Source organism: Colossoma macropomum, unplaced genomic scaffold, assembly GCF_904425465.1.
Source record: "Colossoma macropomum unplaced genomic scaffold, Colossoma_macropomum, whole genome shotgun sequence".
Classification (NCBI taxonomy): Eukaryota; Metazoa; Chordata; class Actinopteri; order Characiformes; family Serrasalmidae; genus Colossoma; species Colossoma macropomum.
Window position 1 is genome coordinate 32,232,485 of NW_023494799.1, and position 25,355 is coordinate 32,257,839.

The 25,355-nt window shown below is 39.3% G+C and overlaps 1 protein-coding gene across 3 annotated transcripts in view; it reads left to right on the forward strand.

The window, feature by feature from the left end:
• Positions 1–20,360, forward strand: part of LOC118818695 (CSC1-like protein 2) — a 66,128-nt gene extending 45,768 nt beyond the window's left edge. Inside the window, exons 9-24 of one of the 3 annotated variants that reach the window (XM_036586025.1) lie at positions 375–483; positions 1,124–1,194; positions 2,018–2,098; positions 3,020–3,143; positions 4,224–4,357; positions 4,493–4,630; positions 4,774–4,927; positions 6,553–6,659; positions 8,503–8,589; positions 10,346–10,411; positions 10,535–10,697; positions 11,478–11,583; positions 14,847–15,014; positions 15,216–15,352; positions 15,491–15,568; positions 17,611–20,360. In XM_036586025.1, the coding sequence (XP_036441918.1) occupies positions 375–483; positions 1,124–1,194; positions 2,018–2,098; positions 3,020–3,143; positions 4,224–4,357; positions 4,493–4,630; positions 4,774–4,927; positions 6,553–6,659; positions 8,503–8,589; positions 10,346–10,411; positions 10,535–10,697; positions 11,478–11,583; positions 14,847–15,014; positions 15,216–15,352; positions 15,491–15,568; positions 17,611–17,796 (1,909 nt within the window). In that variant the 3' untranslated portion in view covers positions 17,797–20,360. The remainder of the gene's footprint in view (positions 1–374; positions 484–1,123; positions 1,195–2,017; positions 2,099–3,019; positions 3,144–4,223; positions 4,358–4,492; positions 4,631–4,773; positions 4,928–6,552; positions 6,660–8,502; positions 8,590–10,345; positions 10,412–10,534; positions 10,698–11,477; positions 11,584–14,846; positions 15,015–15,215; positions 15,353–15,490; positions 15,569–17,610) is intronic. The other 2 variants (XM_036586026.1, XM_036586027.1) reach the window with 2 other exon arrangements.
• Positions 20,361–25,355: the final 4,995 nt, after the last annotated feature.

A 25,355-nucleotide genomic window follows, 5' to 3' on the forward strand; every position in this document is an offset into this window, starting at 1 on the left:
TTTTGGTTTTTATATGCTGACTTTGCAGACTTTGCAGTAGAGTACTAATGCTGGAGGATTGTAATATTATTTGTTTAAGACAAATGGTTGGTAAAAAAGAACCTTTAAACTTAAATTGTCAGCATGATGATGTGTATATATACGAGCGTGTGTGTGTGTGTGTGTGTGTGTGTGTGTGTGTGTGTGTGTGTGTGTGTATGTATGTATGTATGTATGTATGTGTGTATATATATATAATATATACTTACACACTAATTGTTAGACTGCTTGACTGTTTAACAATGTTGGAAAATTATTCTTTCAATTTGTGTCTTAAATGAGTTTGTAATATAAAGTCTGGCTGTTATTCAGTCTTGTCTCTTTCCGTCCTGCAGGAATAACCTGTTGTGGCTGCACACGTCGTTTGCCTTCATGTACCTCCTTCTGACTGTCTACAGCATGAGACGCCACACCTCCAAGATGCACTACAAAGAGGACGACCTGGTAGTGTTCAAACAGCAGCACCACTATGGTTCTTTATAGAGCCAAAAAAATTTAGATGAGAACCTTTTTAAAGTTTAAAGGATCGCCACATAATGTGAATATAAGGGTTTTTTCTAGAACTGTATGTGCAAGCCCTGAACCATTTAGGAACCTTTGTTTTCAAGTGTTGAATACAAATACCAATAATACGGTCATTGAACTCAATGCAGAAGCTTAAAGCTTTCATATATCCCCCATATATCTAGTATTGCTTACCTACATTTCTGTAAATGGACAAAATCCAACATTTAAGCATGGGATGCTGTATGAAGAGCCTGTTGTGGCCTTCATATAGCACGACAGACAAAGTCTTTACCCCAGACTGCTGCGTTTACATGGAGCACATCTCATGAAATATGGATGAAGGCTGTCTATAGCACTGACCTACATTTTCCTGCGAGCTTCTCACCTCTCACATAGGCAAACATGCTGAGTGGCAGGAGTAGGAGGCTGCATTCTAGACAGTGCAGCTGTAAATGTACTGTGTTAGGAAAAAAAGAATGGTAACATTTTGAAAATGAATGTTATTGTGGAGGGGAATTGGTCATTTTTTTGTGGGGAGGGGACTGGTAGGTCATTTCTTTTGTTCCTTTCTTTTCAGGTGAAACGCACTTTATTTATAAATGGCATCTCTAAATATGCAGAGGAGACCCAGATAAAACAGCACTTTGAGTAAGTTGTCCATTGTCCATTTGGTCAAAATAATGCTGTCTTTAATCGTATCTTATCAAGGGCTTAAAAAGTGTATTTTAATATGTTGCAATGCATACTGCAATTGCAGTATGTTGCAGTATGATCACATAAAAGTCCATATTGTATAGCTCTGTGCTCCACTGTCAGTACTGTAGTGTTGTCTTTATTTGCTAATGTGCGATATCCGTGGATGTCTATAGTGATGTCAACCACAATGCATAATGCACTCCATCCAAACCCAGCAACCAACTGTCACCAGCCTTAAGATTTCGGTGCTGCTGTTAGTTTGTGCCATCAAGCAGATACTGATCTTGTGTTTCACACCCACCTAAGTGAAGAGCAGCAGCAGTTAAATCCAACAGTCTCAGTCTGACATAATTGTACAAACAGAGAACCAGATTAGCGCCTTAAATTCAAGTCATGAGGCTGGTGTGCCAAAGCTTCAGTCGCCAAAAATAGGTGCAGCGACAGGCTGTGAAGAGACTGAGAATAGTCCTGAGTGTCTGCTTCTACCTGAGCAAGAAGCTGGTTCAGCTTTAACGCAAGAGGATAATGTAGTTTAACATTGGTTTGTCCAGTTAAAATCAGTTCTATATTGACTAATGTATAGAATGAACCATGTTAAAGTCTGTAATGTGATTTTGTATTTAAGAAATAAATGTATGTAGGTGGTTGTCTAAGGCCATGTGGCTTGCTTGGTCAGTGTTCAGGCTAATTGGTTAATCCAATGTTCCACTCCAGTGTTTGTGTTGAGTGCTTGGAGTGCATGCTGGTCTGATTTTTTTGGGTTCTGGTCACACAGGCAGGCCTATGAGAACTGTGTGGTGCTGGAGGCCCGGATCTGCTACAATGTGGCCAAACTCATGGCCCTCAACGCCGAAAGGTAAAGAGGCCTTTTAAATCTCTTTAATATTCTTCCATATTCCACCAGTTTACTCTAGTTTGTGTATTCGATGGATTTTAGAAGTGACTGTATCATGGAATATTGTATCTTTTGCTTCATTGAAATAAAAGTGATGTAAACATTGTTAAAGTTTCTAAATCTAGAGTTCACTCTCCAGTCCCTGCAGACCATGTATGGACACTAAGCTGCGAAAACAGCCTGTTCTGAATTAGTTGTTTTTGTGATTTTAATAAAAGCCCACATATTTTCTTATATCTTCTTATTCAGCCTGCAGCAGTTTAGCCCAGCCCATTCATGCTGTAATAATGAGTGTCTTGGCCCAGACTGCTCTTTGAATAAGGCACAATACAGGGCTGCCAATCAGACCACAGATCATTTACATAGGTCCGTCTTAAAGCCACAGCCTATTTATTCTAAGGAATACACAGAAGTTGGAAATGTAAAAATGACTGACAACTGTTTTTACAACATAAACCACACAAGTAAAATTCAAGAAAAGTGTGGCATATGGGCCCTTTAAAATAATTCTGAGTTGCATATATTGTGTATATTATATTATATTATATTATATTTACATTCATGCAGGCAGTGATGATTGCTTTGACAACAAATCCCTGTGATCAATTATTACCAGTCCCTTTAAAAAATACCATCTATCATGCTGTACTTGAATGTCTTCACAGGTCAGGCTTAGTTTTAACACTTAGATCAAATGTACATCTTGCTGATCATCATATTTATGCCTTAAAAAATTAGGACATTCACACACTTTTACACAGTGTGTGTAAAAGATATGAGTATGAGAGAGTGTGAGAAATGCTGATGCTGTAATGACCAACATCTTGATCAGTAAGTCTAGGGTGGCAGGTGTCTGATGACCTGTGTGTGTAAAATCAACAGGAAGAAAACAGAGCGCAGTAAGAAGTTTTTCACCGATCTCATGGCGAAGGAGCACATGCCTACTATGATCAACCCCAAACCCTGTGGTCACCTGTGCTGTTGTGTCATCAAAGGATGCGAGGAGGTGAGAACTGACTGTAATGATACCGTTACTGGATACATCAGTTCTTCTGAAATATGAATTGTACAATAGTGTCATGTATTGACAGCAGCTTAGAAAGGTGTAGGTTGCTCTTAGGAAGAAATTAGTTTTTTCCCTCTCACAAAAATCTGAGAGAAGTCTTTTTTTTTTTTAAACAAGTAATTAAATAGAATGAGAGAGATAAGCTTTACAATTAATAGTTTAAGTTTATATTAATGGGTGCTGACTCTGGTTAGAAAATAAACATCTGTCATAGTACAATGAAGGACACTTAATTTGAGGGAAGGGATGTGAACATATGAGCAGGAATCATAGGTAAATATTTTACAGTTCTTAATCATTCATTTTATTTTTATCATACACTTTTGTAAAAGATATATAGTGATAAAGTAAATAACATGATTGCCTAGACCTGCTGCCATCTGTAATATTATGGGCAGATAATATTGTAGGAAAAGGGACAGTTGATTTAATTTACTTGGTGGTTTGATTGTAAAGTGAACATAAAAATGTTTTTCAAAACAAAATAAAAACACAAAATTAAGTCAACTAAACCTTGTGCTGTACCAGTGTTTTTGCTTGCTGTGAAAAATTCTTCAAGTCAAATTTGTGCATGTGGAAAACAGCACAGTTTTTCTGATTACCATGCATGCTTAAAATCCCTGTGGTTTTCCAACTGTTGCAAATGCTGATTCATTATCATGGCTGTTTTCGTGCTGTTCTATGCAGTTTTGATGTCATGGCTTTAGTTTTTAGGGGCCAACAACACAATGTCTCCTGTAGGTAGTGCCTGTGTTTAGTTTGTATATGTAAAAAATCATGTAAAATAGAAATAGCCATTCTACTGATTTCTACTGTATACACCAAAGAGAAACTTTGTACAGATTAAGCAGTATGTACACATTTAAACAATATGAATGTGGTGGTTTCATCCTTTGTCATGATGCTATTCAACAACATAGACAGAATTGTTACACTGTACTGTAATAGCATCATATTTTTCAGCACGTAGCAAGCTGTGTAGGCTGCGCTGATAGCGGATGTGTTCTGCATCTGTTTCAGGAGGAAGCAGTGAACTACTACACGAAGCTGGAGGCCAAACTGAAGGAGGAGTACAGGAAGGAGAAGGAGAAGGTCAACACCAAGCCCCTGGGCATGGCTTTCGTCACCTTCCAAAACGAGGCCATGACCGCCATGTGAGTGACTGCAGTGTGGGTGCTTTTCCAGTGCAGTAAAGTACATCTGCCCATCTATTTAAACTCTCTCTCTCTTCCTCTGTGTGTGTGTGTGTGTGTGTGTGTGTGTGTGTGTGTGTGTGTGCGCATGTGTAGAATTCTGAAGGACTTTAATGCGTGTCAGTGTCAGGGCTGTAAGTGTCGTCAGGAGCCTCGCTCCTCTCAGTTCAGTGAGAACCTCCATGTCTACAACTGGAGCGTCACCTACGCCCCGGACCCCCAGAACGTGCGCTGGTGAGACCCACAAGCACACAGTGCCCAGACACACCTATCTGTCTCCCACTAGGTCTAAAACCTGCTAAATATACTGTAGGTCCAAAGCTGTTTATGTATGCATGTTTTGCCCAGTATTCTGAACATTGGTCATGTTTTGTCAGGGAGCACTTGTCTCTGGGAGGCATTATCTGGTGGATCCGCTGTTTCATCATCAACTGCATCCTCTTCCTCCTGCTCTTCTTCCTCACTACCCCTGCTATCATCATTTCTACCATGGACAAGTTTAACGTTACCAAGCCAGTGGAGTATCTCAATGTAAGCTTGTTTTACTTCATCTTATCTAATCGTGTCTTACCTAATTACATGATGTTCCTTCGTCTTGCCTAATCACGTGATGTCCCGGTTCATGTGAACCCTGTGTTCACATGATAAAAAATAATGTTATTGAATTATTGAAAGTAACAGATACATTCTGATCAATTTTGTGTGTGTAATATAGCTCTACTAAAATAAATACTAATTTATTAGTGGTAAAAAAGTTTGTTTATATAAACTTTTTTACCACTAATAAATTAGTATTTATTTTAATACAGTTATATTGTGTGTGTGTGTGTGTGTGTGTGTGTGTGTGTGTGTGTGTGTGTGTGTGTGTGTGTGTAACATAACATGGAAAACATAACATTATGTGGCGGCGTGATGCCTGCACTGAACTGTTTGGACTGATTGTATGTTTAGGAACAAGCACTTTCACCTCCCACTAGAATTATCTAATGTGACCTTGGTTCAGCCAAGATATGATGGCCCACTGGAATGCTACTTGTGAGCCATCAGACCCTTCGCTCTGGACCATTTCACAGCAGGACCCAAAGTACTTAACTGTCAAAATTGGGCACTTTGAGATTGGCCACCAGCAGGGAGACCTTGAGGACCGTCAGCTGTGAACTGACTCATAAGTGTTTTTCAGTGGAAATCAAGGGGAAATCCATGTTACTGCCCACCGTATTAGGTGCTTTTTGTCCCTGAAAAGATGACAAATACATTAATTAAACCTTTTAAGACAAATGTAGGCAGTACAGGAGAGATACAAGAGAGTTTCCTAAATATAGGACTTCCTAAATATTGTACTACTTGTCAGCAATCTGATATCCAGAATCCGTTTTGGACCAGTATTGACAGCTGGATCATATACCGAAGGAAGAACAACAAATCTGGTCTGATTGTGTTACAAATCTAGCCTGAAATATCACAGAGTTGCTTGTAATGAAACATAACGTGATAATAGTAGCTATAGTACTGTGCAGAAGTCAGAGACTACCCTTTTGTTTTTTGTTTCCATCCTTCCATTACTGAAACCAATAAAACCTTCCATCCTTCCATTCCTCCCAACAAGTGATGTTCTCAAAACTGGACATTTGAGAGGTGAAGAAATATTTGGAGCTTTGGAGGTGTTGAAAAATATCCCTGCAAATGTCTTTGAAAAACTGAAAAGAGTGGAAGCTGTAATAAAGCCAAAGCCAGGACACATTAAACACTGGAAAGTGTATATTTATCTGTTGAGGCTTCTGTGTAATTTTATGCTACATATATTCCTGCTTTTTTGTGACCTTGAATAATAATGTAATGACCGTTAATTACTATTTTGACTGGAAACTAAATAAATGAATGGGTAGTTTCTGGCTTTAGCATATAAGTTTACATTTAACATAAGAAGAACACATAGCTGCTTAAATATTAAACTGGAATTACAGCTCATTTATATTAAATAGTGTATGTATCAAATTGGTATTAGCCATTATATTATATGTCCATGTTAGATAGTGCTTGACAGGTAGTCAGTACGATAAAGGAGGAGAGGTGACCTCTGAGAGTAAAAAGGCTGGTGAGAAAACATCAAACAAAAGTTGTTAACCACTCAACTCTGTCTGTACTTTCCTTCTCAGAATCCCATCATCACCCAGTTCTTCCCCACTCTCCTGCTGTGGGCCTTCTCCGCTCTGTTGCCAACCATTGTCTATTACTCCGCCTTCTTCGAAGCCCACTGGACCAGGTATGGAAACTCCACCACCCCACCCCCGCCCCCTCCTTCTACTCTCTGCTGACTCCAACACTTTGCAAATTGATGATCTGTAAATAAGACTAGGGTGTTAGGCAAGGGCTTAATCAGCTAAACCTAATGGTCCATAATATGATATTAACCCTAATACGTTAGTCATTGTGCATCATAAGCCCGTTATTAGTGCATTATGACTATGATCACAAATTCATATGTCATAATTTGTAATGTTTCTGAATGGAGAGGTTGTCATTTATAGATTGAGTTGTTGTACTGTAGATCAGTGGTTTTCAGCCCTGGTCCTGGAGTACATTTTAACGTTTCCCTGCTCCCAACACCCCCGATCCTTATTAACAAGCCCTTCGTAACTTGAAGTGGGTGTGTTGGGAGCAGTGGCTATTAGATCAAGGACTTCAGTTCGGGCCATAAATGTCCAAACTTGGTCAAAACCTAGGATTCTAGAACTCGCATTAATACTTTCTGATGAGGCTGACATTAGCTTCTCAGTCCAATTTTCTGTTCCACCTTAAACTGTACAGCAGTGACATTCTAGTGCATTTAGGCACCAGAATGTAGCTGCTGCAGCATTTAAGGTGGAACAGAAAATTAAATTTCTGCTGGCTGTTTGAAGAATTTAACCCTTATGTTTCCATCCTATACTTAACAGTGAAATGAGAGAAGTACTGCAATACTAGTTTGCTAGTTTTCTACTTTAAATATGAGCATGAGTTTAAATACAAGCTTATTTCTATTGAATAAAAATTAACCAAAAATGACAAACATGCACATTTTTTTTAGTCATCAAAAATCATTAGACCTTCTCTGAAGGCCTAGAATTCTGATTGGGAGCAGGGAAAACACTAAAATGTGTAGTGCAGGTACTCTAGGACCAGGGTTGGGAACCTGTGCTGTGGACCGTAGTTTATCTTCATCCTCACCTTGTGGTGGAGAAAGGTCTTTTCAATAATTTAAGAATTATATAGTTTATGAAAATTATTATTATAATTTAATAATTTCAGTAATTCTATATAACCTCACATTTTAAAACCTGGTGTGTGATGTTTTTATGAGCCTCTTTCTATTAAGGTTTTTTGCTGCTGACGCACGGGAACATTTCATAAGTGCAGCAAAGGTTTTATACATTTACCACACACACCTTTCCTAAGCCGCTTATCCTCCTGGGTCGGAGGGTGTGCTGAAGAGGTCGCCACCCCATTACATGGCAGACGCAGACATTCACACTCTGGGGCAATTTAGCGTCTCTAATTGGGCTGGATGCACGTCTTTGGACTATGGGAGGAAACCCACACGGACATAAAAACTCCGCACAGAAAGGACCCTGGTCGCCCAGCCAGGGAATCGAACCAAAGCCCTTCCTGCTGTAGGGCGACAGTACTGTCCACTGCGCCACAATGCCACCCCATACATTGACCATCATACTCATTCTGCTCAACATTTTTGACACACCTCATCCGCCAGACTTGACGCACCAGTGCCATCATGCCGCACAGCGGCATCGGACCAACACAACACATCCCATTGAAAATGACTGGGATCCTGCACTAATGTAAATGCAGCGTTAGACATACCCACTGCTCACGCGCCTCTTCCTGGGCAGCAGAGTGTGCACAGCCATAATCCACATCTTTGCTAGGGCCGCCTGAACCAGGCTAAGAGCTGAGCACTATTTCAGCTTGAATGAGGCGTAGAGGGATTTAGTGAAGCTCTGTTGTCGTCACTGAGAATGTGGGGCTTATGCGAAAGATACTAGTATTGAAATTTGTCTTTTCCTCTGTCTGTCTGTCTGTCTGTCTGTCTGTCTGTCTGTCTGTCTCAGGTCAGGCGAAAACAGGACTACCATGCACAAATGCTACACATTTCTCATCTTCATGGTTCTTCTACTGCCATCACTGGGCCTTAGCAGGTATATATCTCTCTCTGTTTCTCTCTCTCTCTCTCTTTTCTCTCTCTCTCTGTTTCTCTCTCTCTCTCTCTTTCTCTCTCTCTCTCTCTGTTTCTCTCTCTCTCTCTCTCTCTCGCACACACTTCCCGTCTTTCTTCTTACATTCTTTCACTTTATTTCTTCTCTCTCTTGCATGCTTGCTCGTTCTGTTTCTCTCACTCATTCTCATCCTTCCCCCTTTTTCTTTATCTCTTCACTTTTATCTGTCTCTCATGGTCGTTTTCTTTTTTCTTTCTTTCTTTCTTTCTTTCTTTCTTTCTTTTCACCTTTTTCCTCTGTCTCTCCTTCCACTCTTCACTTTATTTCTTCTCTCACATGCTTGCTGATCCTTTCTTCCTCTCTTTCTCTTCATCTCCTTTTCTCTCTCTCTATTTCTCTTATCTCACTTTTCTCTCTTGCTCATTGTTTTTCTCCATCCACTTCTCCATCTCTCATTCTCTTTCTGTCCATTTGTCTCTCTCTCTCCCTCTCTCTCCCTCTCTCCCTCTCTCCCACTCTCTCTCTCTCTCTCTCTCTCTCTGGTAATTTTGTAAGACAAGACAAGGCAAGACAAGTTTATTTGTATAACACCTTTCATACACAGCGACAATTCAAAGTTCTTTATACAAACACAGTAAAATAAAAGCATCAGATAATCTATTTAGATCTTGCACCTTAGAAAGGCTTTTGTAAGGATTGTTACAAAGACATAAGAATTGCATAAGAAGTAAGAAACTGCGATTGAACTCGTCACATCATTTTCAGCAGCCTAAGTCAGGAAACGCATCCAAAGTTAACGCTTTCACCCGATGAATAGCAGCCATAACTGAACAAAATCTTACTTTGAAGTAATACCAACTCCTAAACTGTTAATAAGTCCTTGGCATTCCTGTGCTAGCAAACTTAAAACACTTCTGACGAGTTGATCTAGCTTAGGAGAACACTGATGTCATATGAATCAAAAATTAAAATTCAGGAGCTGAAGATAAAAGATAATGAAATAGAAAATGGAATAAAAGAAGAAGACGAAGGGATTAAAATAAATGAATATAGTGCTAAGTTAAGGTGCAGTGAAAATAAGGGAGCGAATCACATCCTGAGATCAAGCACCTCAGAAAGGCTTTTGCCATGACAGTTCAATAAGAGACAGCACAAAGTACAGAGCTCAAAATAACAAATAAAATAAGATAAAGTGCAGTGAAATGTTTAAACTTGAAGAGCAAAAAATACTTAACGAATAGGAAATAAAATTAAGGGGTTAAAAAATAGAAGATATTTAAATAGTAATTAAGGCAAGAAGACTTTTTTAAACAGTTAGCAGACGCAGTTTTAGTCATTGATTGGATCTTGACAGATTCCCTGTCCAGTCACTGATGAGGTTAGTTCCTTTGCAAAAGAGATTTAGCACATTGTAATTGCTTTAGTAAATCAGGCTGAGCTAAAGTTGGTGGGAAAAGGCTCCTTAAACAGACCATCAATCTGCATGACCTCAGAAACGCAAGGTGACTGGTGAGAAGTTGAGCAGGAGGCTCGTCATGACTTCTTTGAGTTTCTGCCTAAGAAAGATGGATCCATTTTTTGGTTGTTTTTCATTAGTGATGTTCTCTTTTACATTGATTTAATGTAGTTATAGTAATGTAATAAAGCTATTATGATATCGCCGACATTTTGAAGTATCATGTGGTTTAAATTCAAGTAGAAAATTCCTGAAAGCTAATTATGGCTTTGTCGTCCACAGTCTGGATTATTTCTTCCGCTGGCTTTTCGACACACAGTTCCTGGCGGTAGGCACTGTCCGATTTGAGTAAGTGAAACACTCCTCATGTCTCTGCACGAGTAGACTATTTATAGGGATCATCTATGTGGAGAAACAAGTCCCAAAACACTCCCATTTTCTCTCCCTTTTTCTTTTCTGTTCCCAATGCAGGTGTGTATTTCTCCCTGATAACGGAGCCTTTTTCGTGAATTACGTCATAGCGTCTGCGTTCATCGGGAACGCCATGGATCTGCTGCGAATTCCTGGCCTTCTTATGTACATGATCCGCCTGTGCCTCGCTCGCTCTGCCGCCGAGAGACGCAACGTCAAGCGGGTAACACACAGAAACCTTTTTACGTATCTCTGTTTGCCCTGTCTGTCTGTCTGTCTGTCTGTCTGTCTGTCTCTCAACCTGAACATGATTTCTTCTACTCTTATTTTTTGTGCATGTACCAGTGGCTGCAAGATGATTGGGCCCAGGGGGCTTAGACCCACCTACTTTTGTCTTTGGCCCAGCCAAAATAACTGCTGAAGTATACCTTTAATATAAAAGAAAAAAAATGGATTTGCTAAATATTTTCACATTGACCAATCAAAATTCCAGTTAAACCAGTAGCCGTAACTATAAGGTGCTAGGAGCAAGAAAAGGTCTTCCAAGACCACCCATCACTATCACCAATACATGTGCTAGAAGCATGAACGTGCTTTATGCCAAGCATTAAAGCACACTATATCACATGATGTGTATATATACAATGTATACATACATTTTGCTGATTTTGATCATGATTCATTAAATCCAAAGGCTTAAATCTAAAAATAATAGAGAGAAACTGTAAGCATGTTCAAATTATTGGACATATTGCTTTTTTCCCTGTTTTGAGGAAATGCCTCATAGTTATGGTTACTAATTTGTTTGTTGGAGCCCTCACACGTGAGACTGAAATTCAAGGTTAGTCCGACCTGTGAATTTGTTGTGCCCGTCGATAACAGTTTGCTGCTAGTGACGTGTATCCTATTTTTTTTACTTTTTTACTTCAACATCAACATCGAATTATGTTCAATCTACTTTGCTGTATTTTAGGGGTTGTAAAATGTGTTTGTCTCTATGCAGCACCAGGCCTACGAGTTTCAGTTCGGTGCTGCCTACGCCTGGATGATGTGCGTCTTCACCGTCGTTATGACGTACAGCATCACCTGCCCAATCATCGTGCCCTTCGGTGAGTAAGACCCGCCTCCACACTCATCCCAGCCCATTCACAAAACCAGAGCAGCCAGAGAGAGAGAGAAGGAGAAAGAGAGAGAGAGAGATGCAAGGTGGAGTGAGTAAAGGAGCCAATCAGATTCAAGGAAGAGAGAGGGAGGAAAAAACCAAGTGAGAATGAGAGCAGGTCGGAGAGCGGTGAATTACATTGTCCAATAAGACAGAAGGACCAGAACAAGAGAACACAAGAAAATGAGAGAAAGAGAGAAAATGAAAAGAAAGAGAAAAGATACCAGCGGAGAGGGAAGAACAAAGCTGATGATGGAGGTGAAGAAAAGGTGGTAAATGAATAGAGAAAAGCCAGCAGCGAGTGGATGTGCTGTTTGTGTGGTGAAGGCCCCCTGCTGGTGGGCTGCTGCAAATATTAATAGCAACATTAGGACTCGCATAGCAAAGGCTGGCAAATACACGCCCTCTTTAAATATAGCTCTTCTTTGGTGCATATTCATTCACACAAACCAGAAGAGAGTCTCTCTCTCTCTCTCTCTCTCTCTCTCTCTCTCTCTCTCTCTCTCTCTCTCTCTCTCTCTCCTCTCTTTCTCCTCTCTCTCATCCGCCTGCTGGCAGTGAGGCAGTATGACTCATCAGGTCACTGAAGGTTCTGCTCTGCAGAAGAAAAAGAGCAGCAGAGTGTTGCACATGTTTGCTGCGCAGGAACTGCCAGCATATCATTGCTGTCTTGAGAGAACCTTGTACCTTTAAAACAGAAACTTCATACATGAAGGAAAAAAACCTTCGTAATCTTAAGGTTGTTAATGTAACCTTTGCTTAAAAAACTTTGAAATTTTATGAAATGTTCATGCAATGCAAAGTGGAGAAGTGATATTATTATTATTATTATTATTATTATTATTATTACTATTTTTATTTATTTATTTATTTATTTATTTATTTGTTTAGCGGCAACACTGTTCAAATGGCCACAGCACTGACCCGGTCCCCACACCTCCAACATTAAATCACACTGTGATTGACCTTTTTAGCTGTTACTTCATGCTCCTGGTCATATTTAGCATGACATTATCATATTATTTAAAGGGCCACTATCATGGAAAACCAAATTCTGTCGGAACTAAACCTCGTATCTCCAAAATGATACCTTTACAGGAGAAGGAAAAAGCATACTTTACTTAATGTAAGTCAGTGTGTCTAGACTGTAATTTTAGGCCATTTTTTTTGGTCTATTCATTATAAAATTTGCACAGATTGTAAATAATAATATTGAAATTCAAAGTTAGTCCCACCTGTGAATTTGTTGTGCCCATCGATAACAGTTTGCTGCTACTGATGTGTATCCTATTTTTTTTTTTTTCCTTTACACAACATCAAATTATGTTTAATCTACTTTGCTGTATTTTAGCGGTTGTAAAATGTGTTTATCTCCATGCAGCACCAGGCCTATGAGTTTCAGTTCGGTGCTGCCTACGCCTGGATGATGTAAAGGGTAACAGGCATTTTCAAATTAGCCAGAAACTGAAAACCAATGAGAATGGAAATACAAACAGCAGCGATATAGTACACACATAAAAATGATGGTTCTTCATGGGTTGTTTAGTAAAGAAAATGGTTCTATAGAGAACCATGAACACTTAAAGAACCCTTTGCATGATTAAAGGGTAATTTACATCATGAAGCGTTCTTCAGATTAATGGAGAATGTGCTGTAGATGGTTCTATACAGAACTTTTTTGAAAAAGGGTTCTATATAGCACCAAAAAGAGTTTTTCTTTTGTAACAAGCCTGACATTGTAATAATATAAGAACCCTTTTTTGTCTATTTAAAACCATCTACAGCACATTCTCCGTCAATCTGAAGAACCATTTTACCATGTAAAGAACCCTTTAATCATGGAAAGGGTTCTTGGAATGTTCATGGTTCTATATAGAACCATTTTCTTCACTAAAGATCTCTTGAAGAACCATCATTTTTAAGTGTATATAAACATTTTTAAAATGTATCATTCACTCCTCAGTCCATGATGGAAACAAAGCTACACTTTGAAAATCATTGTTTTTGTGATGTCACTAAAAGCAACACATATGCATATATCCACCTGTTCAACAGTTTAGCTCCACCCATTCACACTAAAGGTATGAAATCGTGTCTCAGGCCGGACTGTTTTTTAAATGTGACACAATGCAGAGCAGAATAAGGCAGCCAATCGGATCCAAGGTCATTAAAAGGACAGCAACAAGGAATTCAAAGGCATAAAGAGAGGAAATGGGTACCATGTGAACATGAATTAAGGCTGCTTTTAGTATATAAACATACATATGTCACAGGTGGACCTCAAGAAAAATGTAAGCCCTTTAAAACGAAAAAAAAATATGATGTTTTGCTGTAAGATTGCATCAAAGCATAATGACTAGTGAGCGAGGAAAAGTAATATTCATTTTTAATAACCTCCCTCCACCCCCTCATATCATCAAGAGAAAATGATCAGCTAGCTCAGAGGCCCTCCCTGATACTGTGTTTCACTTACAAATATGTCATGGTACAGAAGGAAAATGTGTTATGATTTCATGTTGACTTAAATGATGTGTTAGACTCTAGAATAGAAAGGGTTTGGGGAAATACATTTTAAAAATAACATCTTAATCTTAATGAGTCAAGAATGCTAATTGTAGTTTTCTATGAATAGTACCAAATAAGCATATCACTGCTGTCAGAACAACACCTCGTATCTCCATTTTTGCTGTTTTTCAGTTTTTGACAGTTTGAAAATACCTGTTGCCCTTTAAATGGTGTGTAAATTTCATGAAGAATGGACCAAAGGAAACGGCCCAGAATGACTTGGAAAAAAGTCTGGTTCCATTGACTTGCATTAAAAGTAAAGGAGTTTTTTTCCCTCTCCTGTAAAGTTACCATTTTGGAGATGAGATTTTGTTCCAACAGCAGCGATATGTTTACAAATACTCAGCTTTATCATTGCATTTCAATTGATTTAGAATATTGTGTGTTGCTCATGATAAATACTTATTCAGTCAATCTTATTATCATATTGGCCTATCTTTTAGGTAACTTTAGCAATCAGCATGAGAGCAAAGGAAGACAGAAGTGATTTATATTGTGCGAGGTATTTTAATAGTCATATTTTATTGAAGGCTATTGTGTTTAGCAGACAACTAAACCACACAAATATACATACATAAGGAGAGAAGGCAGGCTGCGTTCCCCTTTGTCCAGCATGTCGGCTAACTCTCGTCTGTTTGACTGCAGGTCTGATGTACATGCTTCTGAAGCATTTGGTGGACAGGTATAATATGTACTATGCCTACCTGCCCTCCAAACTGGACAAGAAAATCCACTCTGGAGCTGTCAATCAAGTGGTAGCTGCACCCATCCTCTGCCTTTTCTGGTTACTGTTTTTCTCCACTGTACGCACAGGTGAGGAGGGGTTGTCAGAGGGAGGACTATCAGTACGACTAATCAAAACTGCTTATGGATTTGGTACTTTACCACTATCAGTTAGATCATTATGAGGACAGAGATTTACATCCTTGTAAGTGTATACACCATAATCATTCAGTACGCATGTTTTCCTTTTCACTTTTCTCTCTCCTCCTCCCTGCGTCCTCTCCCTGGCAGGCTTCGTGACTTCGACGTCCCTGTTCACATTCGTGGTGCTCATCATCACCATCGTGGTTTGCCTGTCGCACGTCTGCTTCGGCCACTTCAAGTACCTCAGCGCTCACAACTACAAGGTACGGGTTGCGCCGCTCAAGGTAGGCCCTCACTGGCCCTAGATTAGGAGTCCAGCTCAGCTGGAGCAGTTAGCCACGCTAGGTTCTGACCCTTGCTAGAGCAGAGATACTAATAACCCCCCTCTCTCTGTCTGTCTGTCTGTCTGTCTGTTCCTGCAGATCGACACCAAGGACACAGAAGTGGACGGCATGGAGAACGGACGGCCAGCGCGCTCCTCCCCCTCCAACAAGTCACAGGTGACTCCTGTCTCATTAACTTACTGGACAAAAATCTGATATACACTTTCCTTCTTACTGCAGATGTCCCCCTTATGCTAAATGTGGTTGATCCATCAAGGTCATGTTTCCTTCTTTAGTTTTCCACTGGAATTATGAGGCTATTGTAGCTAACAAGTAATAGAAGCTTACAACCAGCTGATATCACCAGACTGCATGCTTAAGTCATATTCTTGTTTTGAGATGTTAAGTAATCTTAAATTTAATAACAGACTTTCATGCGTCACTTTCATGTCATTTTAATTAGCAGGCTACCCCTCCTGCTATTAGCATAGATCTTCATATTCTGACTCCTCAGTGGCCTTGTAAGTCAGAGGATCCAGTGACATTCAGAGGAAGACAAAAACGGATCGGTTTTGGAACCTTTTTGTTTATCACAGGGCTTCATAGCAGTGGTTTTCTAAAATCCTATTCATTTTTCACATAGAGTAGTCCAGCTTGGACCCTAATTTCCCAATATGGGCATGATGTGGACTACAGAATGACACAGAACATTAGAGGTCTACACTTTTGTCTGTTTTTATACAAAGAAGAGTTTTCATGATACCAGACATTTGGTAGAGGATACCAATACTAGTGAAATTAATTGATTCTTGGTACCAATTCAAAACCGTAGCAAAAGAAGAAATGCATTCATTGTAATGCTTACTAATATAAAAGTATAATGGTAGTGTATTAATTTTAATTCATTTTTCTTTTTGTAAACTGTATTACTGAAACCAACGTCCCCTAGCAAATTAAAGGTTTAAGGCCCGAGCGCAAGAACCAAACGTTCTAAAACAATTACCAGCTTAGTAATGTTGGTCTTTACAACATCTAGAAAAATAACTGGCAAGCCCAGTGAACCAGAATGAGTGGGAGAGAACACTGTTCTACCAACAATCACACAAGCTTGGGTTGGTTTGGCTTTGTTTCTGGATAAGAATGTCAGAAATGCTTGGTGGCACTGTTTGCCAACTCAGTTGTGAGGTCCACTGTACTGTACTTTGCTCATCTGCCTCAAATTCAGAGTATTTACCTACTTGCATGTTCACATGACTCTGAATGCCTGTTTTCTACTAGATGGCAAACCAAACCAAAAACAAAAAAATAAATAAATAAAAACACAGAATGAAACTGAACCGAGCTGCCACTGAACACAATAAAAGAACATTCCACAGTGTAATAACATAACGTAAAATTTATAAAAGAAAAATATACAATAAAAATAATGAAAAGAAAATATAATAACAGAAACATACATAATATTTATCCATTAAATCATAATATTTACTAAGTTCTCTATATTTGGACCTTTATATGAAAAGTAGAATATTTTGTCACATAACTTTGTTAGTAGTATTTATTGTCTTTGCAAAGAACATTGAAGGGTCTATCCGAAAGGTAAAATTGTCACAATCTGCGTTTTTGGAAAATTGGGCCTTTGTTTGTTGACACAGGTGACAATGTGATGTTTGGATCAGTCATAGTCGGATGGAGCTCTCAGAACTCTCACTCTATAGGAGCTGGATTTAGCAGCCAGAGCAAGATGTGCTGGTCGAACTTGGTCCAGTGCATCTTTGTGCCTCAGAAAGATAATTTTGGATTTGTAATATTTTTTTTTAATTTATTTATTTTTTTTTCTTTCAAAGCATAATTGCGGTCGTGGTGGTCCTGGTTGATGTGTTTTTTGTGTGATTTTCTGGTCGTTCTGGTTTACTTCTAGGAAACCGAATTACAGAATCTTAATTTTTTCAGTTTTGGCACCAAGGCCCCTTCACTTTTGACATAATATTTGTACTATTTGACAGTATGTCATATGGTATCAAACATCATAAGCAAATCTCCTAAATACAGGTTGTAAGTTTCCATTACTTGTTAGCTACGTTAGCCTTGTAGCTCCAGTGCAAAAAATAAAGAAGTTCCTGACCACATTTGGAGAAAGTTTTGTACTTTTTAATTCACACTCATTTTGCACAGTACTTTATGACTAACAGATACTTCCTTCCTCCTCTGTTCTGCAGCAGCAGATGTACATCGCCCAGGTCTTGCAGGACCCAAACTGTGACGAAGCGGGTGGGGGCAGCGGAGAGGACGACGGCCAGGGGTCCTCGCAGGACGAGGAGATGATCAACGCTGGAAACAGCCTCAACGAGGCCGACTTCCAGTCTGGGGAGGACAGCCTCATCGCCAATGAAGTCCACCAGTAAAAACAGCTCTGATGGAGAGGGGAGAGCCGGAGAGAGGAGAGAGGAGAGATTGGAAGAGGAAGAGAGGGCCGTGTTCAACTTCTCCGACCCATCACTGAGCTGTCACCTTCTGGAGATTTCCGCACATTCGTGTGAACCGCGTCATCTCATGAGCCCCATGAGCAGACTGTGTTGGTTTATGAGGAGCGTTGCCAAAAACTTCACTCCAACACGTTCAAGCACAAACTGCACATAGATGTACATTCACACACAGCTCATCCTTACGGACATACATGTTGGACATGTTGATACACATACAAGTAGATAGTAGACAGGTTTACATAGACACACAGACACTTGCACTTTCACGGTTGACTTTGTGCTGCAGACTGGTTCTGTGCAGAATGGAGAACAGTAATGCTGACCGCTTTAGAGTCTGTGCAAGTGTTTGTGTGATTTGTCATCGGGTGTATTTATGAAGTTTTCTTTTTCTATTTATTGTTTTCAAACTCTTGCTGTGGAATGGGAGGCCTGCTACTGCAGCTTCTAGAACTCGTGTTGGAGATTCACAACAACTAGCCTCAAATATTTTAGAGTAGATCTACAGTTCTCCATAACATGGCCAAGCGTAGATGAAAGATTTCACACGTGTGAATATTTGGAGACTAGAATGTCCAGCCCTTGGTAGTCCACTACTCTCTGCCAGAGACTCCAAAACCCAGAATCCTCTGGAAGTGAATAGTGTGGCCGAAATCATGGGCTTTCCTGAGGAACCAGGAGCATCAGATGGACTACTGAAGAATCTGCCAGATCCAGGACTCTTTTCTCAGTGTGGAAAAACTCGAGGCATTTCATCCCACCTGCTGATCCTTCACTTGTATTAGCTGCTGCGGAACTGACTTTGTTTGCTTGCTCTATCTGTCTTTCTTTGCCTAAGCAAACAGATTTAGGATTTAATGCTATATCTGGCATTCCAAAGCACATGTGCAATAGAGAAGAGCTTCACAGTGCCAGCCTCCACATAAGACGATGTCTGGCCACCCAAGACTTTACACGATTCCTTTCACCCTTCTTGTACAGAAGATGCCCAGTTCTGCAATCTTGCAGACCACAGGCCTGACCGACCTTCACAGTCCCAGACATGCTCCTGTAGACATGGAAGGTGACTCTTATTGACGTAATGTGGTTGGTGTCCATCAGATGGAGCAAAAGCTGTGGAGGTGTCAAAGTTCTGGATCACACCAGAAGACTCCACTGGCATCTTGATGACCTCGGGTGACCTATGTTGATACCCCACCTTGGTTTGTTGGTTTTATTTTTATTTCACCTTAACTACCTTAATGGACGTCTGTTTTTCTATGTTTGAAATGGAACGTTAACGTTCTCGTACTTGTAGCAGACTAGATACACCAAGCTAGTTGGGTTTAGTTGTACAGTTGAGGAACCACAGTTCAGGAGTGGAAAAAAATACTGCTAATTGTCTCCTGAGCTGCGTTTCTGTTCATCTAGTTTAAAAGCTCACATGGTGGTCCAGAAGTCTAAATGTGTAACAGGGGAGTAGATATGTTCATGTGTTATATCAGAGTCTGTCATGAAGTGGTAACCAAATAAAAAATCCCAACTTCCCTCAATAATTTAATCACAGTAGCAGAAAATCAGAATGGATCACACACTGGAAAGTGGGTCATTTGGACCTGCCATTCAAAACCACTAGTTCAGACCCTTCTTCAAACTGATTCTCAGTTTGTCAGATTTGGTTTAAAATGGGATTAATATGTCTGACCATGCTGTGTGGTAGCCGGTGCCTCTTGTTTTGAATGAGATGTTGTGAGGGACCGGATGAGTGGTAGGTAACGAGCTGAAAGACTTGGATTTCCCTGAATGTTGTTGGGCTTCTGAAAAGCCTCTAATCAGTCTAAAGACATGAGATATGCATTATGATGGAGCAAAGCTCAACAGGATGATTCCATTTCTAAAAGATTTTGATAGAAGTAGTCCTAGATTAGTCCTGTCAAGATACATGTAGCCTCTAAGGAGATCCACTAGGGGGAGTCATCACTACACAGCATCAGTGAATTAGTATCGCTTCAGGTCACTTTGTGCCAGCTACAATACCAGCCATGTTGTTTTTTGTTTGTGTTGGGTAACTTTTATAAAGCTCAGTTATGCATGTAATCATGGGTTGTATGAAAGTGCATTGTGGGAGTGTTTTTTTGCATTCTGGCACCTTCTGTGACCTGAAACACCTACATTTAGATTTCTTTATTGACGAAGTGGTTCAACCACGCTGAGCTGGAATCAGATCACTTCCTAATGACCATAATGTTGTCCATTATAAATTCGAATGCACACGCTCAGTCCAAGTCAGTGGAGCCTTTGAAAAGGTTTGCACTGTTATCGAAGGTCTTTTAGAGGTCTGTTTGTTCACTACAAAAATTGGCAAGTGAAAGCATCTCAAATCTAGTCAATATATCGCTGCTGTCGGAACAAAACCTTGTGTCTCCATTTTTGTCGTTTTTCAGTTTTTAACATAATTTGAAAATGCCTGTTGTCCTTTACATTGTGCGTCAATTTAATGAAGAATGGACAAACAGAAATGGCCAAAAATATACTTTGAAAACCAACTGGTTCCATTGACTAACATTAAAAGTAAGGTGTGTTTTTTCCTTCTCCTGTAAAGTTACCATTTTGGAGATACAAGGTTTTGTTCTGACTGTAGCGATATCTAAAGTTTCACATTATCTCATTAATGAGAAGCATTTTATAAGATTACTGGAATTAAGTTCTAGATGTATTTTACCTACAATAGAACAAGACCGAATTGATAGATAAATTGATTTAAAACAAGTGAGTCAAATAATGAGAAATATTATTAACATATGCTGACTAGATTGAAGATCATTTAATTTGCCAGTGTATATATCATTTTTGCTGGGTTACTACTATATTTATGATCATAATCATCATTCTTATTACCATGTTCTTGTCTTCTGGAGTTTCCCCTTTCTCTCTGAAACTGGTTACTATCATGAGGATGTTTCTCAAAAAAAAATTGCAGTGTACTAAGCAGAACTGGATCTAGAACATAACTATGGTACTATTTTAGTGCAGTGTCTTGAGGAAATTTTGAACCGTCTCAGGTGTTCTTTATTTTCAGAAGAAAAAAAAAGTTTACATCTGTGTTTTTGTTGTTGTTGTTGTTGTTGTTGTTGTTTGTTGCTTGGTTATTTTTACATGACCCTCGCTTCCAGGCTTCTCATTGGTAGACACAAAAGTAACCTATGAAAGCTGTAGCTACAAAGCTCATCTGAACCTGTAGTGTAGGAGATGATTAGTTGCCATGCCTAGACTCGCTCTCGCGTAGCTTTCGCGCGTGTCCGGATGCCATAGCTACACGCTGGAGATACTGATGCAAATTTGTGTCTGTCTATGAACAAGTCTGGAAGGATGGAGGGTGCGAGTACACACCTTCCGTCAGGATTGTAATGCATGCTAACACTTAAGGGTGATCTGCGACTCGTATGAAGGTCATTTCTAGTTCCTGGTGTGTTCGGCCTCTCTTTTGTAGCTCGACTACTGAGTTAGTGAAGAGGAGCGCAAGCTTAAGTCGCAACCATGAAATGAAAAGGCCCGAGAGTATGTATTCACTGTTGTTGTTGTTGTTGTTATTGTTATTGTTATTGTTATTATTATTATTATTATTATTATTATTATTATTATTATTATTATCATCCTTTTTTTTTGTTTGTTTTTTGTAAATTGTTGGAGACACTGTTTGGTGACACAAAAAGCCTGTTGAAGCTTTGAAGTATTTGATACCAGTTGTGTATTAAAAGGTATGTGGGTATCTAGCTGTAACTAACGCTGTTGTTTCATGAATTTTTAATTACCACTTGACTTTTTTTTAACCATCCTAGCTAACCAACTTAAGTTATAAAATGAAGAATGTCTTTTAGAATCGGGGAAAAAAAAAAAGAGTGAAAAATGCTCTGAGCTGAGAAATGTATTGGATTTAGCTAATGAAGAAATGAATGGATGTAAATATGAATTGTCTGTTAATGCCCTTCAGTTACGGCACTGTCATTGTGATAGTGTTCCAAAGCACATATGTACAGTTTGTATAAGTCTTGAATAAGAGGAGGGACTGAACAGAGTATGTAAAATATTGTCTTTTTTTTTGCTTTTTCTTTTTTATTTGTTCCCATCTGCACCATCAATGCTAGTTTCTGCCACTGATAGAAGTACAAAATCAAGCCAGCCAGTAGTCTTATTTGGAGCTGTAGAGTTCGGCTGTGTGTTTAGGCATTTATTTGTACCTTTTTTGTCTTTAAGTCATCTCTGTGGTGAAGCATTTGTCAAACCTTCAGTTCCTTGATCAATAAAACTTGGTATTCATCCTGTGGGGTTGCATCTTGTCCACTCTAACATGGCCAGCAGATGGCAATATAGGTTAATGATGATGCTGTTCAACTGCCTTATAACCGTGTCTGTGGGAGTGTAAAATGGTTAATAAGTACAAGTTATTATTTTTCCAGGAGGTATTTCTGGAGAGAGTATATATAAGGTACTCCACTTACTCAAGGAATGGGGAAGTCAAAGGAGAATAAGAGAAAAAAAAAAGACAGACAAAAAAAGAACACTAGCAAATCAAACAAATAAGCTACTGGTGTTCTCAGAATGATGGACTGACCACCCCAGAGTCCAGATCTAAACATGCATAACATAATCCAAATTTTCCCGAACACTGAATGTGAAAAGCAAAAAATGAAAAGAAGCAGAAAAGTCCATTCTCTAAACACACTACTACTAACTAATTAATGAATGTGTGTGTGTATGTGTGTGTGTGTGTATGTGTATATATATATATATATATATATATATATATATATATATATATATATACACACACACATACACACACACATACACACACACATACACACACACATACACACATACACACACACACACATACACACATACACACACACACACATACACACATACACACACACATACACACACACATACACACACACACACACACACACACACACACACACACACACATCAAGCATAACATTATGACCACCTCCTTGTTTCTACGCTCATTGTCCATTTTATCAGCTCCACTTACTATATAGGTGAACTTTGTAGTTCTACAGTTACAGACTGTAGTCCATCTGTTTCTCTGATACTTTGTTAGCCCCCTTTTACCCTGTTCTTCAGTGGTCAGGACCCCCATGGACCCTCACAGAGCAGGTACTATTTGGGTGGTCGATCGTTCTCAGCACTGCAGTAACACTGGTGATGTGTTAGTGTGTGTTGCTCTGTGAGTGGATCAGACACAGCAGTGCTGCTGGAGTTTTTAAACACTGTCCACTCACTGTCCACTCTATTAGACACTCCTACCTTGTCAGTCCACCTTGTAGATGTGAAGTCAGAGACGATAGCTCATCTGCTGCTGCACAGTTTGTGTTGGTCATCCTCTAGTCCTTCATCAGTGGTCACAGGATGCTGTTGGCTGGGTATTTTTGGTTCGTGGTCTATTCTCAGTCCAGCAGTGACACTGAGGTGTTTAAAAACTCCAGCAGCACTGCTGTGTCTGATCCACTTAGACCAGCACAACACACACTAACACACCACCACGTCAGTGTTACTGCAGTGCTGAGAATGATCCACCACCCAAATAGTACCTGCTCTGTGAGGGTCCATGGGGGTCCTGGCCACTGAAGAACAGGGTAAAAGGGGGCTAACAAAGTATGCAGAGAAACAGATGGACTACAGTCTGTAATTGTAGAACTACAAAGTGCACCTATATAGTAAGTGGAGCTGATAAAATGGACAATGAGTGTAGAAACAAGGAGGTGGTCATAATGTTATGCCTGATCGGTGTGTATATATACACGTGTGTGTGTGTGTGTGTGTGTGTGTGTGTGTGTGTGTGTATATTAGTCTTTGACTTTTGCATAATATTGTGCCTATACAAACCTCTTCACATTTTTGATCTGATTAGTGATATTTATTCTAAATAGAATTGTGTGAAAATGTAGTTCCAGGCACACAGTGTAGAGTGTTGAAATGCTACGCTTCGTTTTCTTTTACATGCACTCCTGACTGAACACAAAACAGAGTGCATTAGGTGGTGTTAATATGATGGTAGGTTGAGAACATGCACCTCTCAGATTATAGGAAAAGCTCTGGATGCTGGACCAAGAACAGTCAGAGTTTAGTAAGGAGCCCATTTAGCTCACAACCATTAGCAGTGTATCACTTACACACAGGATCTCTTGGTTTGGATTGAATTCAAGGAAAAGTGTTTTCTGAGTCTTTTTCACTATAATGGCTTTGTGTCAACCACCACTGACCCTCTCTTTAAAGGGCAGTTCCTGTCGGAGTGGTGTGGTGTAAAATGCTCTATTCTAGAGAAACTCACCACAGCCATTTTATTTACTGTCCAAAACTACCAGTGAACCTAGACGTCTTCTGAGTTTTTCTATGTAATTTTGATGATGGTAAAATAGTGGTAAATCTGAAAAAAAGGGTTTCTTTGGGGACTGTTTTGCGTTATAACACCCTGCATGTACCTCTCAGCTATGAATGATTTAACAGGTTTTAGGCCAAAATCTTATCTCAGCTATCATAAAACAGTGTCTCGGACATAAGGGAGCATATTTGTAACTATTTTCTTGTAATAACTTTCTGCAAAGTAGGTTTTAAAGCCTTAAACTTTTCAAATTTCTGCTTATTATCACTACCACTGTGAATAATTGTGACATGAATATTTTCTTTAGAATGAAATATTTCATATCAAATCAAAGTCAAAATTACATTTTAATAATTGAATTATGCAGGAATTTAGAAAAATCAGCAGAGTTACTTGAATGAAATGTGTGTTTCTCACTATGACGACATGGCGTTAGCCACCACTGACCCTCCCTTTAAAGGAATCATTCAGAGAGACATCAGATTTATTTGATGTAGTTGATAGGCCGAGAAATGTTTGGAGTTTTAGGCTAACATTGCTAACAAACACTAGAACGCAGTAGTCACCCAAATAGCCCAATAGCTGTGAAAATCACTAAAAGCACTAAAATTTTATTTCAATGCTGCCCATAGTTTTGTTCAGTTTTATAGTTCACAGTAAGTCATACTGTGTCTTAAACCACATCAACAAGTCTGCATTACTTCAATGAAGACCTGGATGAGGTTTGAGTGGGTTGGTGTTGTATTTTTTACAGAAATGATTTGGGCTATTTGGGTGACTATTGAGTTGTAGTGTTTGTTAGCAGTGTTAGCCTCACTGCTTGAGTTCTAGACTAAAGAAGCACAATTTAGCATGTCTTTGCTGATCAACTGATCTGTCGTAATTGTAAATGTATTTAAATTTGATTTTATACTGAACTGGTCCTTTAAGCCTGGCAGATAAAAAATGGCAGTGTTCTGGTTTTGGACTTTGCTATCAAGCTACTTGTATTCAGTTCTGATTGCAGGTTCCAAGCCCTGGTCCGGGAGCACCCCCTGTCCTGCATATGTCTTTATATACTCTATCACACCCACATCAGCTCAGTAAGGTCTTT